The sequence below is a fragment of the Monodelphis domestica genome, chromosome 1 (genome assembly GCF_027887165.1).
Source record: "Monodelphis domestica isolate mMonDom1 chromosome 1, mMonDom1.pri, whole genome shotgun sequence".
NCBI classification, from domain to species: domain Eukaryota; kingdom Metazoa; phylum Chordata; class Mammalia; order Didelphimorphia; family Didelphidae; genus Monodelphis; species Monodelphis domestica.
The window spans coordinates 114,518,693-114,539,827 of NC_077227.1; the positions used below are offsets into that span (position 1 = coordinate 114,518,693).

General features: G+C 39.2%; 1 protein-coding gene across 3 annotated transcripts in view; it reads left to right on the forward strand.

The window, feature by feature from the left end:
• ARMH3 (armadillo like helical domain containing 3) overlaps positions 1-21,135 on the forward strand; it is a 232,757-nt gene continuing 211,622 nt past the window's right edge. Inside the window, exons 1-3 of one of the 3 annotated variants that reach the window (XM_007479127.3) lie at positions 11-152; positions 19,213-19,280; positions 20,989-21,101. In XM_007479127.3, the coding sequence (XP_007479189.1) occupies positions 19,268-19,280; positions 20,989-21,101 (126 nt within the window). In that variant the 5' untranslated portion in view covers positions 11-152; positions 19,213-19,267. Of the gene's footprint in view, positions 153-1,103; positions 1,128-19,212; positions 19,281-20,988; positions 21,102-21,135 lie in introns of those variants that run through there. The other 2 variants (XM_007479128.3, XM_001379099.4) reach the window with 2 other exon arrangements.

Below are 21,135 nucleotides of genomic sequence, written 5' to 3' on the forward strand. Positions count from 1 at the left end.
GGAAAGAACCGGGGAGGGGGCGGGGCTGGCACGGGGCGGCCTCTAGGACCCTACTGGGGCGCGGGAGCGCGCTCTTGGGCCCGGTCCGGCGGTATTGGGCACGAGCTGGGGCAGGCGGGCAGCGGCGGTGGAGCCGGAGGAACCAGGGATTGGTGAGCAGCGTCCCTCCGGAGGCCTGGGCTCTCGGGTCTTACAAAGTCATGGTCTCAATTTGAGATCCGGCAGGCCGGGGCCAGGGCCAGGCCTTTACCGTAGGGTGGCCCTGAGGGCCCTGGCCTCCCGGGGGCGGGGCCTCCTCTTGCGGAGGGGGCGGGGAGGAGCGTCTAAGGCAGGAGGAGACTGGGAGTAGAGTGTTGCGGGGATCCCCGGAAGGCGTGTGAGGGGGGGGAAGAGACCTAGGAGGGAGTCTGAGGAGGGAGGAGACCTAGGAAAGAGTCAGAGGTGGGCAGGGACTAAGGGGGAAGGTACCTAGGAGAGAGTCACAGGTGTTCAGGGACTTAGGGGAATGGGGCCTAGGAGAGAGCCTGGGGGGAGGGGACCTAAGAGAGACTCTGAGGGGGGAGGGGACCCAGGAGAGAGTGTGAGGGGATGGGCATCTAGGAGAGAGTCACAGGTGGGCAGGGACTAAAGGGGATGGGGGCCAAGGGGAGAGAGTGCGGATCTGGAGTCTTGAGTGGGAATGGGACTGGGAGAATGGAGACCTAGGAGAGAGTGTCAGGAGATAGGACATCCAAACTCTTGAGATCATGAGGAGTGGGGAAGAGGGTTTGGAGGGAGAGGAACTGGTAGTAGGGAGGAACCTAGGAGAATTATCTGGGTTGAGGGTTCTAGGAAAGTGTCCAGTGAGAGGGAAAAAGCCTAGAAAAGTGTCTTGGGAAAGGCGTAGGATAATGTGTCAGTGTGGGTATATCAGAACTATGCTTGTGTTTTGGGGTGAGGATTCTAGAATATGTGGTTTGGGGCAGGATCCTAGGAGAAGGTGTTCTTGGGGGAGGAACTCGGGGAAAATATGTGTGTGTGTCTTAGGGCTGCTGATATAATCCTAGGGGCATCCTAGAAGATTGGGAAAGAATAGAGGGCAATGTGGGTGTTAGAAGAGATCGATTGAGGAGGAGAAGACATTTTCAGTGAGTAGCATTCTTGGGGAGGATAAGATTCTGAAGTATTCTTTCTTTCCCACTCTCCCCCAATTAAGGAGATTGTGCGTGGGAATCTTAGGAGAATGTTTGACAAGGGAGGGTCCAGCAAGTTGGGAGTAACCTTAGGAGAGTATTTTTTTGAAACCCTTATCTTTTGTCTTGGAATCAATACTATTCCAAGGCAGAAGAGTGGTAAGGGCTAGGCAGTGGGGGTCAAGTGACTTGCCCAGGGACACACAGCTGGGAAGTTTCTGAGGTCAAATTTGAACCCAGGACCTCCAGGCCCTCAAACCCCTGAGCTACCCAGCTGCCCCCCTTAGTAGAGTATTTGAAATGGTGAGCAGGCAATAAAAGACTCCCCCTCTTATTGTATAGGGGAGATAGAACCTAAACTTTGAGATTGACCCTTGACATCCTTTTCAGGATTGGGACTCACCCCTGATTTCTCTGTCTTTCACTTTCTTAGAAGGCTTTGCTCCCTCCCCTTGGTGACTTTTGGCCTAGTTTTGGCTTCTGGGATCAGGTGATATGGAAAGCACAATGGAATTTGATTTATTTACTTGATGGGCTCTAACAGAGGGCAGATAAACCCTTAGTGACTTTTCCCTGTCAGTCATTATAGCTACTGACTATCACTTCCACTTCCTTGTGTGGATATGTGGTATGTGTATGGTCCCTCTCACTGTTTTTCTTGCTTACCTCTGCATAATATCATTGATCTAATGTCTTCAGCTAGGTAATTTGATGCAGGGTTCCAAGGTAATGAAACTTAACTTTTTCCTTTGGCAGAGGTAGGGAAGCAGGGAGATAAGGGAGCGCTGGCTTCTTGGCAAAGGGAGCTTGTTGGGAACTCTGAAAAGTACTCATTGAGAGTTCATTCAACAAATGTTTATTATGTATGTACAAGTTCCACGTAGGCTTTAGGGATACAGATATGAAATGAGACATCTCCTTGTTACGGGAAAAGGCCTACTTTTGGATTTCAGAAACCTGAGTTTTAACCTCTGGGTTGCTATTTTTCTCTATGACCTGGGGCAAACCATATGTCCCCTCTGATCCTCATTTTCTTCATCTGCAAAATGAGGAGATCAGAGTAGATGATCTCTTAAGATTCTTTCTAGCTCTAAATCCTAGGATTCTTGTTTTCCAAGGAACTTAATCTAGTAGGAAGATTAAAACGCACATAAATAACTATAATCTGAAATTAAAATATAAACACATAGCAGAGGTTCAGCCAGAGTAATATGAATAATATGAAAGTCTCTGCCCCTTACTGGTGCTTAATAACTGATGAATTTGATTTAAAAATTCAAGGAATATCTGGGAAGGCTTCTTAATATTACCCCCCCCCCCAAAAAAAAAACCCCAACAAACCCTTATATCCTATCTTAGAATCAATAAAGTGTATAGATTCCAAGGCAGAAAATTAGTACGTGCTAGACAATGAGGGTTAAGTGACTAGCTCAGTGTCACACAGCTGGATTTGAACCCAAGACCTCCATTTGAACCCAAGGCCTGGCTCTCAATCCACTGAGCCACCTGGCTGCCCCAGAAGACTTCTTGACACATAGTCATCAGACTCTCCCAGAATCTCTTGCTCTTAAAAAAGTTAAATGTAGAAAGAACATTTGATTGAGAATCAGATGACTTGGGTTCTGGTCTGGACTCTACTAATAGCTGTTTGACCTTGGACAAAGCTAAATGCTCCAAGCCAGTTTGTTTTCCACAAAATTGGACTTATTAAGATCAAATGGGTATATCTGGAAAAGCATTTTGTCATTGTCATTTATAGGGTCAACAGCATCTATAAGGTGATATTTAGTTGTTTTGTCTGTGTCTGACTTTGTGACCCCAGTTAAGGTTTTCTTGGCAAAGATAGTGGAGTGGTTTGCTTTTTCCTTCTCCAGCTCATTTTACAGATGATCAAACTGAGGCAAATAGGATTAAATGACTTGCCTAGGGTCATATAATCAATAAGTGTATAAGGCTGGCTGTGCCTTGTACCACTTAGCTACTTTGTATAAGATAATAGCTTTATATAAATAAGAATATTGCCTTTGCTGCTTTGAAACTCACTGTCTATAAATACATTTTCCAAAAACCATTGCAAGTAACAGTTTTCATGTCTTTGCACTAAACTTAGCCTGTTCTAATTGGAAATATTTTTGGTGTGCAATCTGTTGAGCTGGTGTGCAGAGGACTTCCCGGGTGAAAGTCTTCGGGTAATAGGATGAAATAGAGTTTCTAGGGAGATCCTAATTTGTTGTTAAGCTTTCAGGGAAGGAAAGGTGCCTTTATGTAGGTAATCCTGTATGAGCAGTATCTTCTCATTAAGCTCCTAGATATCAAATCAGACCAGTTGGCTTAATGGAAAGAATGCTATTCCTTGAGTCAGGAAGACCTCAATTCAACTTCAGCTTTAGTTTCTTCATCTGTAAAATAAGGGTAATAACAGCAATTTTCCAGGGTTATTGTGAGAATAACATGAAATAATATGTATAAAGCCTATTGCAAATCTTAATGTGCTAAATAAATGCATATTATTCTGCTCAGCCCAGAAAGAAAGGTTTATTTGTCCTTTGTTTCCTTTTTTCTCCCCTTTGTTTCAAAGACCAATGACATCATAGAGGTTATATCTTGACTTGCTTATAAGTTGGATTTAAGTGAGGTAGGGTTTCAGAGTTGTCACCTCCAACAGTCATTGAATTTCAGTGACAAGACAAAAATTAGGATGACTGGTGAAGGCTCAGGATGCAGTAGATGACTTTGGCCTCTTCGATGTCTGACCAAACTCTAGGCTCTCCATAGTATTTGCTTTATTTGCCCATTCTACTGGGAGAAATCTTCACATCTTTGGGGTAGACATTCCCCTAAGTCACTGATGGGTTTGAGGCCTGTCAATCCCAGTGGTAGACAAGTAACCCTGAAAAAAGCTTGGCAAACCCTCACACCAGAGACACTAGTCCTCTGTACATACTCTATACACTCCAGAAAAAAGTAGTTCTAAGGCAGAAGCAGCATCAGGATTCTCACCTGTACCAGACTCAATCCTATCTAAAGTTTGCTTTTCTCTAAGGAGTCTGCAACCAGTATCAGGTCTCTGGAGACCCCAGGTTCCCTTCCCTTCTCAATTCTCCTGGCTTCTCAGCATGAACGCTCTCTTTTCTTCTTTTTTTGAGCAGCTAGTTTCACTGTGGATAGAGCATTGGGTCTGGAGTCAGGTAGATCTGAATTTAAATCTGATCTTAGACACTTTCTACCTGTGTGATCCTGGGCAAGTTACTTGACTTAAGTTACAAACTTAAATTTGTCCCAGTTTCCTTATCTATAAAGTAGGAATAATAATAGCACCTTCCTCCCAAGGTTTTTATGAGGATTAAATGAAATTATTGTAAAATATCTAGCTCAACATTTGACTTGTGGTAAGCACTAAATAAATGTTAGCCATTATTTTTTCCCCCACTTTTCTCATCATTCTCAATTGGACCTTATTTATTTATAGAATCTTTATCAGTGGTATTCCCAGTCCAGGAAGTGGACTTTTTCTTTCTGTTGTACCAAGGGGCTCTTGCAGGTATTAAAATACATATGGAATGAAAAGAATGGTTCCCCCTCATCAGAAGTGTTTCACATAGAGACTAGATCACTGATATCAAACTCAGATAGAAATGGGAATCACTAAAATGTACATAAAGATTCCTGAGGGCTGCATATTGACTTAGAAACATTATGTTCTACTGTATTTTTATTTACTTTGTTGAATATTTTTCAATTGCATTTTAATTTAATTTGGGCTATATTCTGGAGATACTACCATTGTTATGGCAAGGAATCTCACTGACACTTGAGATCAAATTATTGATAATGCTTGGGCATAGCCTGGAGTAATCTCTCAAGAAGCTAAGATCCAAACAGCCATAGGACAAAGTTTATATAGGGTTCTATACATGCTGAGGGTATGATAAAGGGAGGAATAAGGAGCAATAAGACAGCTTAGCTGGCTATCCTTGTTTACAGAACGGAGAAAAAGCAGGAGGATGAGCAGGCCTGGGCCCAGACATACTAAGGATGGGGCAAAGGATGGGGTGAGGAGAGGGAGAGTCAAGGGCTTCAGGGAATAAGGGAAAGGAGAGAGAGATAGGAAGGAGAAGGGGTCTTAGATACAGGGTGTCTGTGACTAAGGACAGGGCAGGAAAAGGCAGAAGGGAAGTAGGGAAGAAGGGAAATACAGAGAAAAAGGACAAGATTTAAAATTCTGAAATTCTGCCTCTACACCATTATTTGACACATCTGGGCTAGATAACCACTTCTTAAGTTTTGACCTCCAAGGTCCTTTCTAACTCTAAAATTTGATGATTCTGTAAAAATAATTCCTGCTGCTTCTGGTAAATTTAGGATTTCATATCCAAACCAGTCCAAGAATACAACATTTGTAAAAGTAGTTTACATCAACTTTACAAGTACAATAACATGGCTAAGATAGCAGTTCATCTTTAAAAAGTCTGGGAGTTTTAGCTCAGTATGACTCAGTATAGTGTGATTTGGCTGCCAAAAAAACTAGTAATATTTTAGGCTTCATTAAGAAAAGCATAGCATCCAGGAATAGGGAGGTTTGGTCTTCCCTAACAGACTTGATCTGGATTATTGTATTCATTTCTGGGTGACACATTTCAGGAAAGATGTTGGTAAATCAAGAACATCAAAAGGAAGGCAGCCAGGATGGTAAGAGGCTTTGAAACTCTTACCATTTGAGGATTAGTTGAAAAACATGTAGAAAATTTGATAGGAGCATAATAGTTGCCTTTTAGTATTTGAAGACCTGTAAGATTGAGGAGGGATTAAATATATTCTGTTTGGCCTCAAGGGGAAGAACCAGGAATAGGGAATTTGCAATGCCCTATTTGTAAGGAAAAACTTTTTTAACAATTAGATCTATCTTGCAAGATTTCTGGACTTCCCAGGATGGATACTAGTTTATTCCCCTTCAGATCTCTGGACAAATACGGATGACTACTTATTAGATAGATTGTAGGGAAGATGCTTGCTTATTCAGATATGGGTTGGACTTGATGACTCTGGGTACCTTTTAATTCTGAAATTTTGTGATTCTCTGAAGATTGGACTCAATTCAACTCAACTCAAGGAGTGAACACAAAATCTCCAGGAGTTTAAGCTTTCCTACATCACATTACATAAACAAGTAGATTTTTGGTTATATGAAAAATTTGGGCTTGAAAAATGTCTGTGCGACTTAGTAAAGTATGAGAATAGACCAAACTATATATGACAGAGAAACCAAAGGGGAAACAGGTCATTTGATAATGGTATAGTTATTGCCTTTATATGGTTTTAGAAAGTTTGATGACTTAGAGTTTCACTTTCATCTTCCATGTTGTTCTCATATCTGGAAGTAAAGAAGGGACTGAACTGCTGGAGATATTTGGGGCTTGAGCTAGAAATACTATTAATTTACAAAAGGCTACTATTGTTCTGTGAGATCTTGGCTTGAATTCTCATTCTGGAAGATTTCAGAAAACTCCTTTCTTCTGAAGGTTCAAGTATTATTTGCCTTTCTTCTCTTTAGTTAGTCAGACTTATTCTGCCTGATCCTGGAAGACATAAGTAGAACCAGGGAATACAAACTGCAGGGATACATTTCAATTTAATATAAGGAAAAACTTCCTAACAGAGCCTGCCACAGAATGGAATAGACTGCTTCAAGAAGGAATGATTCCTTGTTAATGGACATCTTCAAGGGGAGGTTTTATGCTTCTTTCTTAGGGAGTTTGTCATACTTCTGATAGGAGTTGGACAAGATGACCGTTGAGGTTTCTTGTGATTCTTTAAGACTAATTTTCAAATGTATTATTAGCTGGTAGTACTATGCAAAAAAAAAAAACAAAACTGTTTATAAAATGTAATTAGAAGCTTAATATTGAACAGAAATACCACTAAACTTGCTTAGCTAGTTACATTTAAATTAATTTCAGTATACATAAAATAAAGCTATTTTAAAAATCTATATAAGTTGACAACTCTTGATGGGATATGACTGGACTTCTCTCTTCTTTAAGGCGCATAGTACCTAAGCTGGTGAAATTGTAGGTAGGGCATATGATACTCCCAGGATGAGAGACTAGCAAGTTCCCATTTCTACCACTTATTGGGAAAGCACCTTATTTGCCACTGCTTTCAGATATTGTTCAAGTACTCACAGAGAGCTGGGTATCACATAAAGCTCATGTACAGTAAGATCCCTTCTTCCTTGTAGGTCATGTGTTAATTAATGTCTGTCAGTTGTGTCTTTCTCTCTATTTCCCCATGAGGAAAATGGGAATATATTGAATTGTTATGCTGTTGATATGTACCCTTTACCCAAAGTGGTACCTTTGACCTGCAGAAAGATGGCAAATGGTCTCTATCTAAGGGGGAGAAATAGAAAGAAAAAATCCTTAAAGGAGGATATGGGAGAGGGCAAGAGGTAAAAGAATCTCTAAGTTTTACTTGTTATTTGTTCATTCAGCATGTTTCCAGAGTACATATTATTTGCTAGACACTTAGCCCTTATCCTTGTACACATAACTACAAATGTTTCCCAGTTACTGCAACCAGAGTTCCCTCTGGTGTTTTTCTGAGTTTAATACAAGGGGCTGTTATTTTAGTGCCATTTCTAGAGAGCCTCAGAAGAGCCTTGTAATGTCCTGTTCCACCAAGGGCTTTATTTCCAAGGGCCTTTCCTTTATACCCAGTCATAGAGTAAGCTTTTTGCTCCCTAGGCAAAAAGAAACATAGACTCATACTTGACTTCTCTCTTTTCCTTTTCTTTGGTCTGTTAATAAGATGGTTCCATCTTTCAGAGTGAAATGATAAATCTCTTTAGTGATCTGTCCTCATTTCTAGCTAGGCTTTTTAATAAAAGAAAGACTTGGTAGTGGTAGTATATAAGTGAGATCAACCTTTTCTAACCTTTTCTAGCCCATGACTTACTTGTAAACTTGCCCAATCCTCACCATCTTTCTCTTCCTTCTTCCTATAGCCATCCTGACTATTCCTCTTCCCAACCTTTTTTCCCCCAAGGAACATAGACATATTTATATCTATACATCTTGGATATCTTTTTCTATATTACTACTGTCTTCCACAAATGGGCAAATAGGAAAAGATTCATTTCTTTAGTCTTTTATTAACAAGAATATATGGAATTGAGCACCTACTCTACCTAGTTGCTGAGGAGTTTGCATTTACCATTCCCTAAATTATTCTGAACTTCTGGTTATGAAACAGTGATATAGATATTAAGTATATACCTTCTCTCTCTAGATGATAAGTGCAAACATTTCGGTCTTCCCCTCTTGACATCCCTCTTCTTTTTCTACATCTTTTTTTCTCTCTCCTCTACTTCTAGTGGAAGAATTCTAAAAAGTTTTATATATCATCAAGTTTGGCAGTGTTTTGGAAGTCTAGTTCACTGTGAGGTGAGGGAGATGCTTACTTATTACCTGTAACAGCATGGGCTTCCTGAAAGACTGGGAAATGTTAGGATGACTCATTTGAGGAAGTAGTAAGAGTAGATTTCTAATAAATGAATCATCCTATAACTGAAATATCCTGTGTACTAAAAAAGGTAATATATTTAGTAAATAATCTGCTAGCTAAGGGCAGTAGTATTTTTGGTTCTTTGGATTCACTCTTGATTTTGACACCTTGGAGTTAATTGAATTCTTTATGACCTCCATCCTAGAGACTCCCTTCTCCCTTGGCTTTTTTGAGACTGCTTCTCTCCTGGTTTTCTTTCAACCTGTTTGGCTTTTCTTGGTCTTCATTGCTGTATCATTATCCATCTTCTACTTATTAAGGAAAGGTGTCTCAAAGGCTTTTTCATGAATCCTCTTCTGTTCTCTAGAAGTTCTCATCAACTTCCATGGGTATAATTAGACATCTTTGTGAAAATTACTCCTAAATGTATATATATCAATCCTTTCTCCTTCATTTGCTTTTGCATTACCAACTGTTTGCTAGACTTTCCCACCTTGATTTCCTGTCAGCATTTCAAAATCAATGTGTCTTAAAAAGAACTCATCATTTTCTCCCCCAAACCCATTTCTTCTTCAAAGTTTGTTATTTCTTGGAGGGTCTGTACAGTCCTTCTGGTTATCTAGGTTCATAGCCTTGGAATAATTTTTTTTCTTGTTTCTCTTCATCTGCACCATTTTTTTAAAACGCTTCTGTCTTGGAACCAATACTGTATATTGGTTCTAAGGCAGAAGAGCGATAAGGGCTAGGCAGTGGGGGTCAAGTGACTTGCCATGGGCCACACAGCTGGGAAGTGTCTGAGGTCGGATTTGAACCTAGGACTTACTGTCTCTGGGCCTGGCTCTCAATCCACTGAGCTACCCAGCTGTCCCCCTCCCCCATCTGCACCATTTCTAATCATGTGTTAAATGTCATATCAAGTTTATTTCCCAAACATATGTTTATACATACATGTCCACCATACTATATTAATTTCTAAATCAGAGTTGTGGATTAGAGAGAATCCCTGTATAGTCCTGTGTCTGGGTTCTGGGTCAGAGACTCCCATCAGTCTGTTGCTTTTTACATTTTCTTTGTCCCTAGGAATTCCTAGCATTGCTTTCCTCTTAACAACATTTGATTAATAGATGAAGGAGACAATGATTCTCTTCCTGCCTTGTGATTTCCAATGGTGGGGAAAGGTAAGAGTTTGATAGACCACCTACTTATGAGCTGTTTGCCAATTAGAGATATCTTGGGATTTTCAAGGGAGAAACTTTATTTATAAATAAATAGAAATCTAAAAATATAAATACTTTTGTAAATAAATATGATAAATAATATAAATATTTTTATGAGTAAATATAATAAATAGTACAAAATAATATAAATAAATATAGATAAATATAAAACTATAGATGTGTCTGGAGAACCTTTGGTATCTTTCGTCATTTGAGGGAGCTACTGACCTTTCACTTTATTGTCTATAAGTCTAGCCTAATCAATAAATTGATATTCTTTCCCAAAAACCAGTCTCTTGAATAATTTTAATCATAACAGCATCATATCTCTCTTAGACTATTGCAGGAACTTTCCATTTGATCTACTTGTTTCCATCCTCTACTTTTTCCAATTTATCCTAAAACCAAGTACCAGTTTAATATATATATTATTAATATATGTATATTAACCCTTATCTTTTGTCTTCATATCACTTCTATGACAGAAGAGTATCAAGGGCAAACAGTTGGGGTTAAATGACTTCTCCAAGGTCATGAAGTTAGGAAATGTCTAGTATTGGATTTGAATCCAGGGCCTCCCTATTCTAAGTCTGATACACTGTGTTACCTAGCTGACTGATTAATATTTTTAAAACACAGGTGTGACTATATCACTTCCCAGCAGATATTCAGTGGTTCCTTATTTCCTTGAAAATCAAGTACAGACTCTCTCAGGCTGGTATTTAAAGCCTTCCACAGTCCTGTTCTCACCTATCCTTTCAGATTTATTTGATATCACTTGCTCCTTTTCATCAGGTGATGTTCCATCTTTAATTTTCATTCCTTTGCTGATTCATTTCCTGGGGCTCCGTCCCCTTCTTTGGTCATTATGGCTGTCACCTCTAATTATCATGCATTTACTCATCTATATTAAAATGTGTTTAAGTATAGCCCAAGATTTATATGCCAGTTGACATCACCTTTGTTGGATGTAGCTTCCTTACCAGTACAAATTTACTCTTTAGAGAGCAAAATTCACCTGCTTAATTCATTAATGAGCATAAAACCACAGAATTTTGGGACTGGCAATGGACCTTAAGAGATCATCAAGTTGAATCCAAGGAGAAGTGGTCAATTAATGGCAGTGGTAAAGGGGAATTAGTGCTGAAGTCCCTTGACTCACAATCTACTGCTTTTTTTTTCCCTTTTAAACATTTACCTTTTGTTTTAATATTCTAAGACAGAAGAGTGGCAAGGGCTAAGCAACTGGGATTAAAGTGACTTATCCAGGATCACACAGCTAGGAAATGTCTAAGACCAGATATGAACCCAAGTCCTCTGGTCACCAGGCCTGGTGCTCTATCCACTGTGTAATCCAACTGCCCCATCAATTGCTTTTTATGTTAATATTGACTGGCCTCCACAACTACCAGTATTACCTCCATCTCTACAAAAGAGAGAGAAGAGGTAATGTCAATAGAGTGCTGGACTTGGAGTTAGGAATATCTGGATTCAAATTATACTATTGAAATTTATTGTCTAACTGGGCAAATCTCTTTGAATCTCAATTTTCTTATTTGTAAATGGGGATAATAATATACTTAGTACATATCTTATAGGACCTTTGAGAAAAGTCAACTAAATACTGTGTTAGAATCCTTTCTTCCTTTGACTTATCATCTCTCATTCTTTGCTAAACTGAACCTCAATCATCTACTTTCTCTGCTCTTACTCATATGCTGCTGAACTGTGCTGGAGAAACTTAAAAGATCATATGATCCTGCTGATGGTATATACTATAAATCTGGTATCTTGATTCCAACTGTACCCTCATTGCTAGAAGGCAATCCTTTGATATTTTTTTGATCGAATGTTATGCTTCTCTATAATGGCTGTTCCAAAGCTTTTTTCTCTTCTCCATACCACTCCCTCCTCAGTAGAAGACTTCACCTTATACTTTATTGAGAATGTAGAGGCCATTCATGAAGACCTTCCTCTTTTCTCCTATATCTTAATTCCCTTCTTTGTTTCAGGCTCTGATAAAAACCTGTCCTTCATTAGGGCAGTCTTTCTCCTTATGCTCTTGATGTTATTGTGTCTTATCTTCTATAGCACCTTGCTCCTACAATCATCTCCTCAATTTTCAATCTCCTATCTCCTGGCTTTTTAAAAACATTTTTTACTGATACCTGAAATCATACCTAAAAACAAAATGGCCACAACAAAAAAACCCTTCGCTTTATCCTATCATCCCCACATATTATCATCCTGTATTTCTTCTTCCTTTCAAATCCAGTCTCTAGAAAAAAACTTTCTCCTCTCATTGTCTTCATTTCCTCTCTTCTCACACACTTCTAACACCTTATAATCTGCTTTCTGCTCTAGTATCTAAACTGAAACTGTTCTATCCCAAGGTTACCAATTATCTTTTTAATCACATGTTCTAATATCCTTTCTCAGGCCTTATCCTTTTTGATGTCAATCACTGCCTTCTCTGGAGCTTTCTTCCTTCTTGGTTTTCTTAACACTGTTCATTCCTCCTTGCCTGACTATTCAGACTTTCTAGTCTTTTTTTAGCTTGACCATCATCCATTCTGCTCACTCTTTGTAAGCATAGATCCCCTAGAATTCTGTCCTGGATCATCTTCTTTCTCTTCACTTTCTTGGTGATTTCATCAGCTTTTAAGGGTTTAATTATTATCTATATGTAGATGATATGCAAAACTGTGATTTTCATATCTTTATTATATTTATCCCTAGTTGCTCTTGAGCTCTAGTTCTGAAGACCACCAACTGCCTCTTAGACATTTGCATTTGGATGTTCTGCCAGCATCCTAAACTTACCATGTTCACATTGGAACCCATTGTCTTCAACATTCCTCCTCGCTCCCTACTCTTTCTAATTTCCCTATTGCTTTTAAGGGTACCTCTATCCTTTTGGTCATCCAGGTTTGTAAATTCAGAGCCACATCTTTGACTCTTTCCTTTACTTCACCTCCCTCTCCTGTCCCTGTCCCTCTAACTAGTCAATTGCCAAGAATGGTTGCAGTGGCTACGGCGGGGGCTGCCTTTGGAGCCCTGGTGAGGCAGAGGTTCCTCCCCGCCTCCCAGCGACCCTTGGGGTAGCAGTGGCTGGGCTGGGGGTGAGCCCCGGACCGGGGAATCTCCTGGTCTCCTTTCACAGTCCCCACCCCCAGAGCACATCTGCCCAGGAAAGGCCTTTCCCTAAGACATCATTGACTTCACCTCCATGGCCTAAAATCATACTGCCAGATCCTGAGGAAGAGACCCAGCAGCATTGAGAAGTTCTCAGGCGAGTGAATGAGCTGATTGCCACTGGGCAGTATGGTTGGCTCTTCGCTGTGGTCCATTTTGCCAGTCGATAGTGGAAGGTGACCAATGGGGACCTGATCCTGATTGAGAACACCTTGGATGCCAAATGTGGAGAAAGAATTCGAACCCTGCCCCAAACCTCTCTAGTCAATTGCCAAGTTTTATTTATTGATTATATCTCCATAACTTCTCTCATATTTGTCCCCTTCTATAGGGCTACCACCCTATAGGACCTTGTCTGTCACTTACAATCTGTACTATTACAGAAACATTTTTTTTTACTTCCAGTTTATTCACCCACCAATCCTTGTTCTAAATTTACAAATTGATTTTCTTAAATTAGCATGGGTCTGATTATTCCAGGGGCCTCCAAACTTTTTACACAGGGGGCCAGTTCACTCTCCCTCAGACCGTTGGAGGGCCAGACTATAAAAAAATCTATGAACAAATCTGTATACTGCTGTCTGGGATAGAGGAGGCTGCAGGGCTGGCTGTGATGTGATGTCACACCTTGCATAGGCCCATCACTACTACCACTATACTGGGCAGCAGCATACACAGTGCGGAATCCCCTTCCCCAGTTCACCACTCACCATGCTGACATCTTCCATTGTGCAACCACATAATCCTTTGTATGGCGCCTCGTTCTCCTTCAGTTACTCTCAGAACAAGGCACCACCCAAAGGATTATGTCACTGGAATTAGTACTGTATATGAGCAACGCCATGCTTTGAGGTGCCACCACATACTGTGCTCCTCTTGCTGACCACCTTCTGGAAGAGGTGCCCCTTCTGGAAGTGTGGTGGGGGCCAGATAAATGGCTTCAGGTGCCCGCAGTTTGGGGACCCCTGTTCAAGAAGTTGTGATGGCTCCTAGTTGCCTCTAGGATAAATTCAGTCTCCTCTGTTCTGCATTTAAATCTCTTCATGGATTTCTGCCTAACTTTGTATACTTACTGCATATTACACTTCTTCAATCACTCTTCACTCTAGCCAAACTAGATTATTTGTTTTCCTCATTCACAATATTCTATTTCTTGTCTTGGTATTTTTGCCTCATGACTGGAATGTACTCTCACTTCATCACTGTCTCATAAAATCACTAGCTTCCTTCAAGTCTAATGTCTTGATACTCTATAGGAAGTCTTTCCTGATCATCCCAATTGCTAATGTTTTCCATGCCAGAAATTATTTAATTTTTCTTCTTTTATATTTTGTATTTACTTATTTGTTTTCCTTCCCCACCCCCTACATAATGTCAGCTCTTTGAGGGCAAGACTGTTTTGCTCTCATCTTTCTATCCCAAGTGTCTAGCACATGCCTAATTCTGAAAGTGGTAAAAAATGCTTGTTGGATGAATGAAGATGTGTTGGAATTCATTGTCCCTTAAAATTTGAGACCTTCATGTCTGAAAGGCATGTTCAATTTCTAGTGCCTGAAGCAAAACTTTAGAAAGGATTCTCTTCTATCCTATCTATTTTGTCCCAGAAACACTCTTATACACACTTCTATAAACCTTGTATTGAATAGTGACAAGGAGGAAGTACTTCCTTTCCTGAGACCTGAAACACATGGGTCTGCTGTATGGTATCTGACAAAAAGGACTAGGACCAGTGAAGTAAAGGAAGCCTTTGGCTGAATCTCTTCAACCTACTCATGAAAATGAAGTGATGGAAAGAATTTAATTTTGTAGGAAATTTGGTGTATTGTATTGAATTGTGTTTTTTCCCCCTTCCATCCCCTTTAGCTTATTAGAAAATATTGATTCCTGAATAGGGAAAGTGAGTTGATTACATTTACCATAGACATTGATTAGCTGTAATTCAATTATAAATCCTCTGAGAGGCATGTTTGTAAATAGGCCTTATTTGCAATTCAGGGGCTTGTGACTTCTGCTAATCAACTGGTTGAAGCTGAACACACACAAGATCTATATCCACAAGCTTGGAATTGCATTGCTTTTGATTTATTTTAATAGAATCTTCTTGATTTCCAATTTATTTTTCTCCGATAAGGACATCTTCCTCATGACAATCTATTTAAAAGACACAGAGATGTTCTGAGCAGGGATTGTATTTCATGCTTTAAGGGCAAAGCCATGATCAATATGATGTAAATTGCACAGCAGTGTATTCACTGTGTTCTGTTTTTTTTTTCTTTTTCCCTGGACAACAATTAGATTTGAGAGCTTAGGAAGGTCTTAGTGGAGTTAATTCTAAGTAAGTTTATAAGACTTATAACTTTACAGCTTTTATTTTTTTCTTCCCTACCTATGCCAGAATCAGCCAATCAATCAACAAGCCTTTTTTGAGCACCTACTGTTCAATTCCATTAAACATTTATTAAAGAAAGATAAAGCTGTTATTCTCAAGTAGCTTATAATTTAATTGAGAGGATGAGGCATACACAAATAACAATAATGTAGATTAGAATATCTCTGCAGAACATCTTGAATTTGATCTCACTATAATTTATGGTGCAGCTAGGGTTGAAGTAGGTTTGAAGCCTGGGGTCAGGAAGACTAATATTCCTGAGTTCAAATCCAGCCTCAGACACTAGCTGTGTGGCCCTGGCCAAGTAACTCAACTGTATTTGCCCTCAGTTTTCTCATTTGTAGAAAAATCTGGAGGAGGAAATGGCAAAACACTTCATTATCTCTATCAAGGAAACTCCAATGGGACCATGAAGAGTCAGACACAACTGAATAAAAACTTGAATAATTTATTGTCCATAATTTCAACTGGGTTCTTCCTACTACAGTCCTTTCAATTTCTGTTATAAATTTCTTATCCCTTATAGTAAACATTGAAACCTTTTCCTCTTTTCTAAATTTTCAAAACAACGCCTTACATTTACAAAAAAGATAACCTACCTCTTACTTCACAGAATAAAGAGACTACTCAGGAGGGGAACTGCAGGTCCCTTAATTTGCTTCTACTCTTTACATCAGTCTTAGTATTGTCACCTATTTCCTTTCTCAGAGGAAGAGAGATATCTCTACTCAATAAGACCAGTCCTTCTACTTGATTCCTTTTCTTCCCATCTCCATCAGTTGTTCACCTCTGTTATTTGTCTTTGGACAAATGGACATTTTTGAAAGGTGATATTTCTAGAATTTTAAATTTAATTTTTGATAGACTGGTCAAGACATATTAATCTGATTAAATCATTCTCTTATCAATCTAAAGACCTCAACCCCCTTGGTCCAGATCCTGAAATACAATCTTGGAAGCTCATTATTTAACACCTCCTTTGAACATTCCAAGACATCTCTGATTGGTAAATAGCTCATTAGGAGATGATCCATCAAACTCATAACCCTTTGCTATACCTATAAGTCAGCTTTAGCAAATGTTTTTGAGATTGTGTGCCCAAACTGCAACTTCAAGCTCCCTGTGAGCTCTCTATTATCCCAGAAAGTGGAAGGAGTGCTTGCATTGGGCATCTGGACAGAGGGACAAGGGATGTAAAAAATGGCCTTTGGCATTATGGAGAGGGGGAAAGGAGCAGCCCCCTTTGTGCCTCCCTGACGCTCTTGCCACACCTTCATCAGCATGGCTGTAGGTGATGGGGATCAGGGAAAGAAGAGAATATTTGTCTCCTTATTAACCAGGTTTTGTTAAAAGGAAAGCATTCCTTAGAATACCTAAAAACAAAGTATCTGCTCCAGGACCCTGATTCTTGACCCTTTAATTTATAGGAATTCTCTCCAAGACCCTCATATAGTTTATAAAATATAAATTCTCAGGTCTTTGATCTCTAATTTTCTATTGGTTTCTTTTTACTTGTCTTGAAGTACATTTGTATCTCTTCTTAATCTCCCCAAACCTTTCCATTTACATTTTGAGGGCTGAAGTTCTTGAAAATGTTATTGATACCAATGCCTCTTCTTTACCATCCACTCTTATCTTTAACCCTTTGCAATCAATCTTTCTTTTGATTACATGAAGCTTTCAAAGGTTACCAGTGACTGCATAATTAATAAATGAATGGCCCTTTTCAGTCTTTTTCCTTTCTTGACCTCTGCTATTACTTAATACTGGCTAGTTTGCTTCTCCTTTGGTTTTTGAGATGTTACATTATTCCACATTTCTACTACTTTTTTTCTGACTACTGAAGTCCATGGTTCAGATCAGCAGCCTTTTTGAGTGTCCTAATGAATGAACCCTACAGCAAGCCAAATAGCCTGGGCACCTGTGGCCATTTAGCCTTGAAGCCATGTAGTCAGGCTCCTAGCTACCAAAAAACGAAACCAACCAACCCTGGGAAAGAATCTTGACCTTTAAGGTAGATACTTCCCAAAGACTTTGTCCTTGGCCCTCTTCTCTTTTCTCTCTATTCTCTCTTAACCATCTCTTGTATAACTGAAGGTTTCCCTATCTATTACCTTTGTGCATTTAATTTCCACATTTAACATATAGAGATGATCATTTGTCCAGGGTGGCATAGCTAGGAAGTGTCTGAAGCCACATTTCAATTAATTTCTTCCTAATTCCAAGTCCAACTTTCTACCCATTGTGCTACCTAGCTAACTATGTCAATAGTACTGCAATTCATACAGTTCCCCATGTAGGAAATCTTGGGATTAACTTTGAGTCTTTCCTCTTATTTGTCTTTCATATCTAATGATTTATCATATCTTATTCTACTTATGTAATATTTTTCACATTTCTTCCCTTGTTTATTCCTACTATTGCTGGCTTCATACAGACCTATGTGATTTGGACTATTTAAGTAGTCTTCCACTTGTCTCATTGGGGCAACCAGGTAGTTCAGTAGATAGAATTTGGTTCCTGAGGTCAGGAAATCTCATCTTCCTCAGTTAGAACCTGGCTTCAGATACTAGCTGTGTGACCCTGGGCAAGTCACTTAACCTTGTTTGCCTCAGTTTCCTCATTTATAAAATAAGCTGGAGAATGAAATAATAAACTACAGCATCTTTTCTAAGAAAACCTCAAATGGGGTCATCAAGAGTTGAACAAGACTGAAAATGACTAAACAAAACAATTGTTGTCTAATAGGTCAACCTGTTTCTATTCTGACTTTAGTTCTGACTCCTTTTTTTAGTAACTTAATGTTTTTTAGATCTTATTTAATTAATTAATCATATTTAATTAAGAAAAATTTTCCATGCTTCCATGATTCATGTTCTTTCCCTCTCCTCCTCCCACCCCTTCCCGTAGACAACACTCAATCTGACTCCTTTTTTTTTTTTTTAACTCTTACCTTCCGTCCATACTGTGTATTGGTTCCAAGGCAGAAGAGTGGTAAGGGCTAGCAATGGGTGTTAAGTGACTTTCCCAGGGTCACACAGCTGGGAAGTGTCTGAGGCCAGATTTGAACCTAGCACCCCCTGTCTCTAGATCTGACTCTCAATCCACTGAGCTACCCAGCTGCCCCTCTGACTCTTTTTTAAAAGAAGTTTTGGATTTAATAAACACACACAACAAAGGTATTTCTACATATATTTTTGAATAGAAGGAAAAGGTTATAAATGAAATTGTAAATCTCTGTTATGTAGAGCTTACTTTTAAGTGTATAATAATTTCAACACATAACTTTCCAGGTTATCCTGTGTGCCTCTGGTGCCTTTGGACTTTTCTCATATTCTACTTTTTTCCTCTCCCTTAGAAAGACCCCCTCTCCTTTTCTCCCTCTTTCTTCTCTTGCCCTTCTTTCTCTGTCTTGGTGTTTGGTTAATGACCATACTGAAGGACCCAAGGTAGTTGGTATGTGGGTGTGGTCACCATTGGTACAGATCTCACTGTGAAGCTCTTGTTCTTCCATATATCCTCTACAGAGGATCTGTCCAATGTGCTAGAGCTTTTTTCTCTAGTACTTTTTATATTTTGTGGGCAACCTTTGCTTTTACAACCTGACTGGCCCACTTTCTTTTCCAGAAATTTATTCCCTATGTATAGATAACAATTAGAAGTATGTAGCAGCTGACTTGCACCTAACCTTTAATCACTTAGTTGTCTTGAAATATTTATTGTTCTTGATTTACAGATGACAAAATTGAGTCTTACAGAGGTAAAATGATTTCCCTAATGTCATACAGCCAATGAATGACAGAGGTGAGGCTTGAACTTGGGATTTTTCTACAGATCCGCTGGTGTTTCTATTATACTGTGGCTCAACCTGTGGTCTGTGAATTTGTTTTTAAAAATTATTTTAACAACTACATTTCAACCTAATTTGTTTTTAAAAATTATTTTAATAACTACATTTTAACAGTTCAACTACAATTCAACTTAATTTCCTTTATAATCTTATATATTTTTTCATATCCATTTAAATGCATTACTCTAAGATAGGATCCATAGCCTTCATCGAACCACCAAAGGGGATTCAGGTCACAAAAAGGTTAAGAACCCTTATACTATCCCATAGCTCTTTGGAGAGTTAGGGTTATCTTTGAATTTTGAAAAATTATCTCCTTGTAAAGCAAAATAATATTTTTCCAATAAGTGCTTTGTTACTGGGTGAACAGATTCTATAGTTGGGCCTTGGGAATTGAGAATGGAATTGTAAACCTACAGACAGGGTAAGGGAAGTAAAGAGGAGTCATCCTGTATATAAATAATAAACTGCTCTGGGAAGGTGAGAGTGTGCTAGGGAATTGTCTCTCTGAGGTTGAGTGTGAGAGGTTAGGGTTCTGTTTAACTCACCGAGGAATACCAGGAATTTTGAGATATAATTTTTTTAAAACCCTTACCTTCCATCTTAGTATCAATACTGTGTTGTTTCCAAGGGAGGTAAGGACTAGGCAATAGGGATTAAGCGACTTGCCCAGGGTCACACAACTAGGAAGTGTCTGAGGCCAGATTTGAACCTAGGATTTTCCATTTTTATGCCTGGCTCTCATTCCACTGAGCCACCCAGCTGCCCCTTGAGATATTATTTGAAAAGAAATTCCAGAAATTATTTGAGATACACCTCAAGGATAGGAAGGTCAGGGGAAAAGTTTTTTGTACATATTTGTAAAACACCTGAAATCTGATATACAGCAATAGCATGTTGTATAGATAGATGTGGACACCTATTCATACATGTATATACATGTAGGAATGTATACACCCATATAGATATTCATATAGACACAGCTATATCAAATATGTATATGTTGTTTTAACTTTGAGGTAATGCTAATCAACAAATTTGAGCATTACTTTAAAATCACATTTTCTTTTTGTATTTTTAGCTTCTGTCTTCTGCTTAGAATCTCTTCTCAAAGGGGTTTCTGAGGCCAGTAAAATGCACTGTGATTTATGAGGTAGTGAAGGTCAAGCACTTTGCAGTGATATGGACCTACTTCCTTTGGGGAAATCAATAGCACATCAGTCCATAGCATACTTCCTGCCTTAATGCTTCAGACCTCAATCAATACTTGAAACTTAACTTCAGTTTTGGTTTGTGGGTATTATGCTTTGTACATTCTTCCTCTCACCTCAAAAGCACAGCCAGGTCCATTAGAGATGATGATGGTTACACTCTTTGGCTTGGTTTAGGACCTACTCTAAGCTCAGGCGTCTGATATGTAAAATGTGGTCTGCCCTAGGCCAAGTATTGATTTAAAGTTCCTCCATTACCCAGTTTGGGGAGCAGTACCCTAAATTAGATTTGTGTTGGACACAGGCCCAAGTTTGTAGCATGGTTATTTATCATTTAATTCTCTCTCTGAAAAATTTCCCCACTGTTAAGAATATCTCAATAGTCAGTCTGTCTAGCTGTTGACATGTCTAGTTTAGAATTTAATTACTGACCTTAATTTTCCTTTCACAGACTCTGGAACCATGGCCCAGGTAGAGAAAAGGGGGGGTTTGCTTCGCAAGTCCTCAGCTTCCAAAAAACCTCTGAAGGAGAAGGTGGTGCTGATGTATGATGAAATCTTCATGGTGAGGTCTTATCTCTGTGTTTGAAAACTCCTTG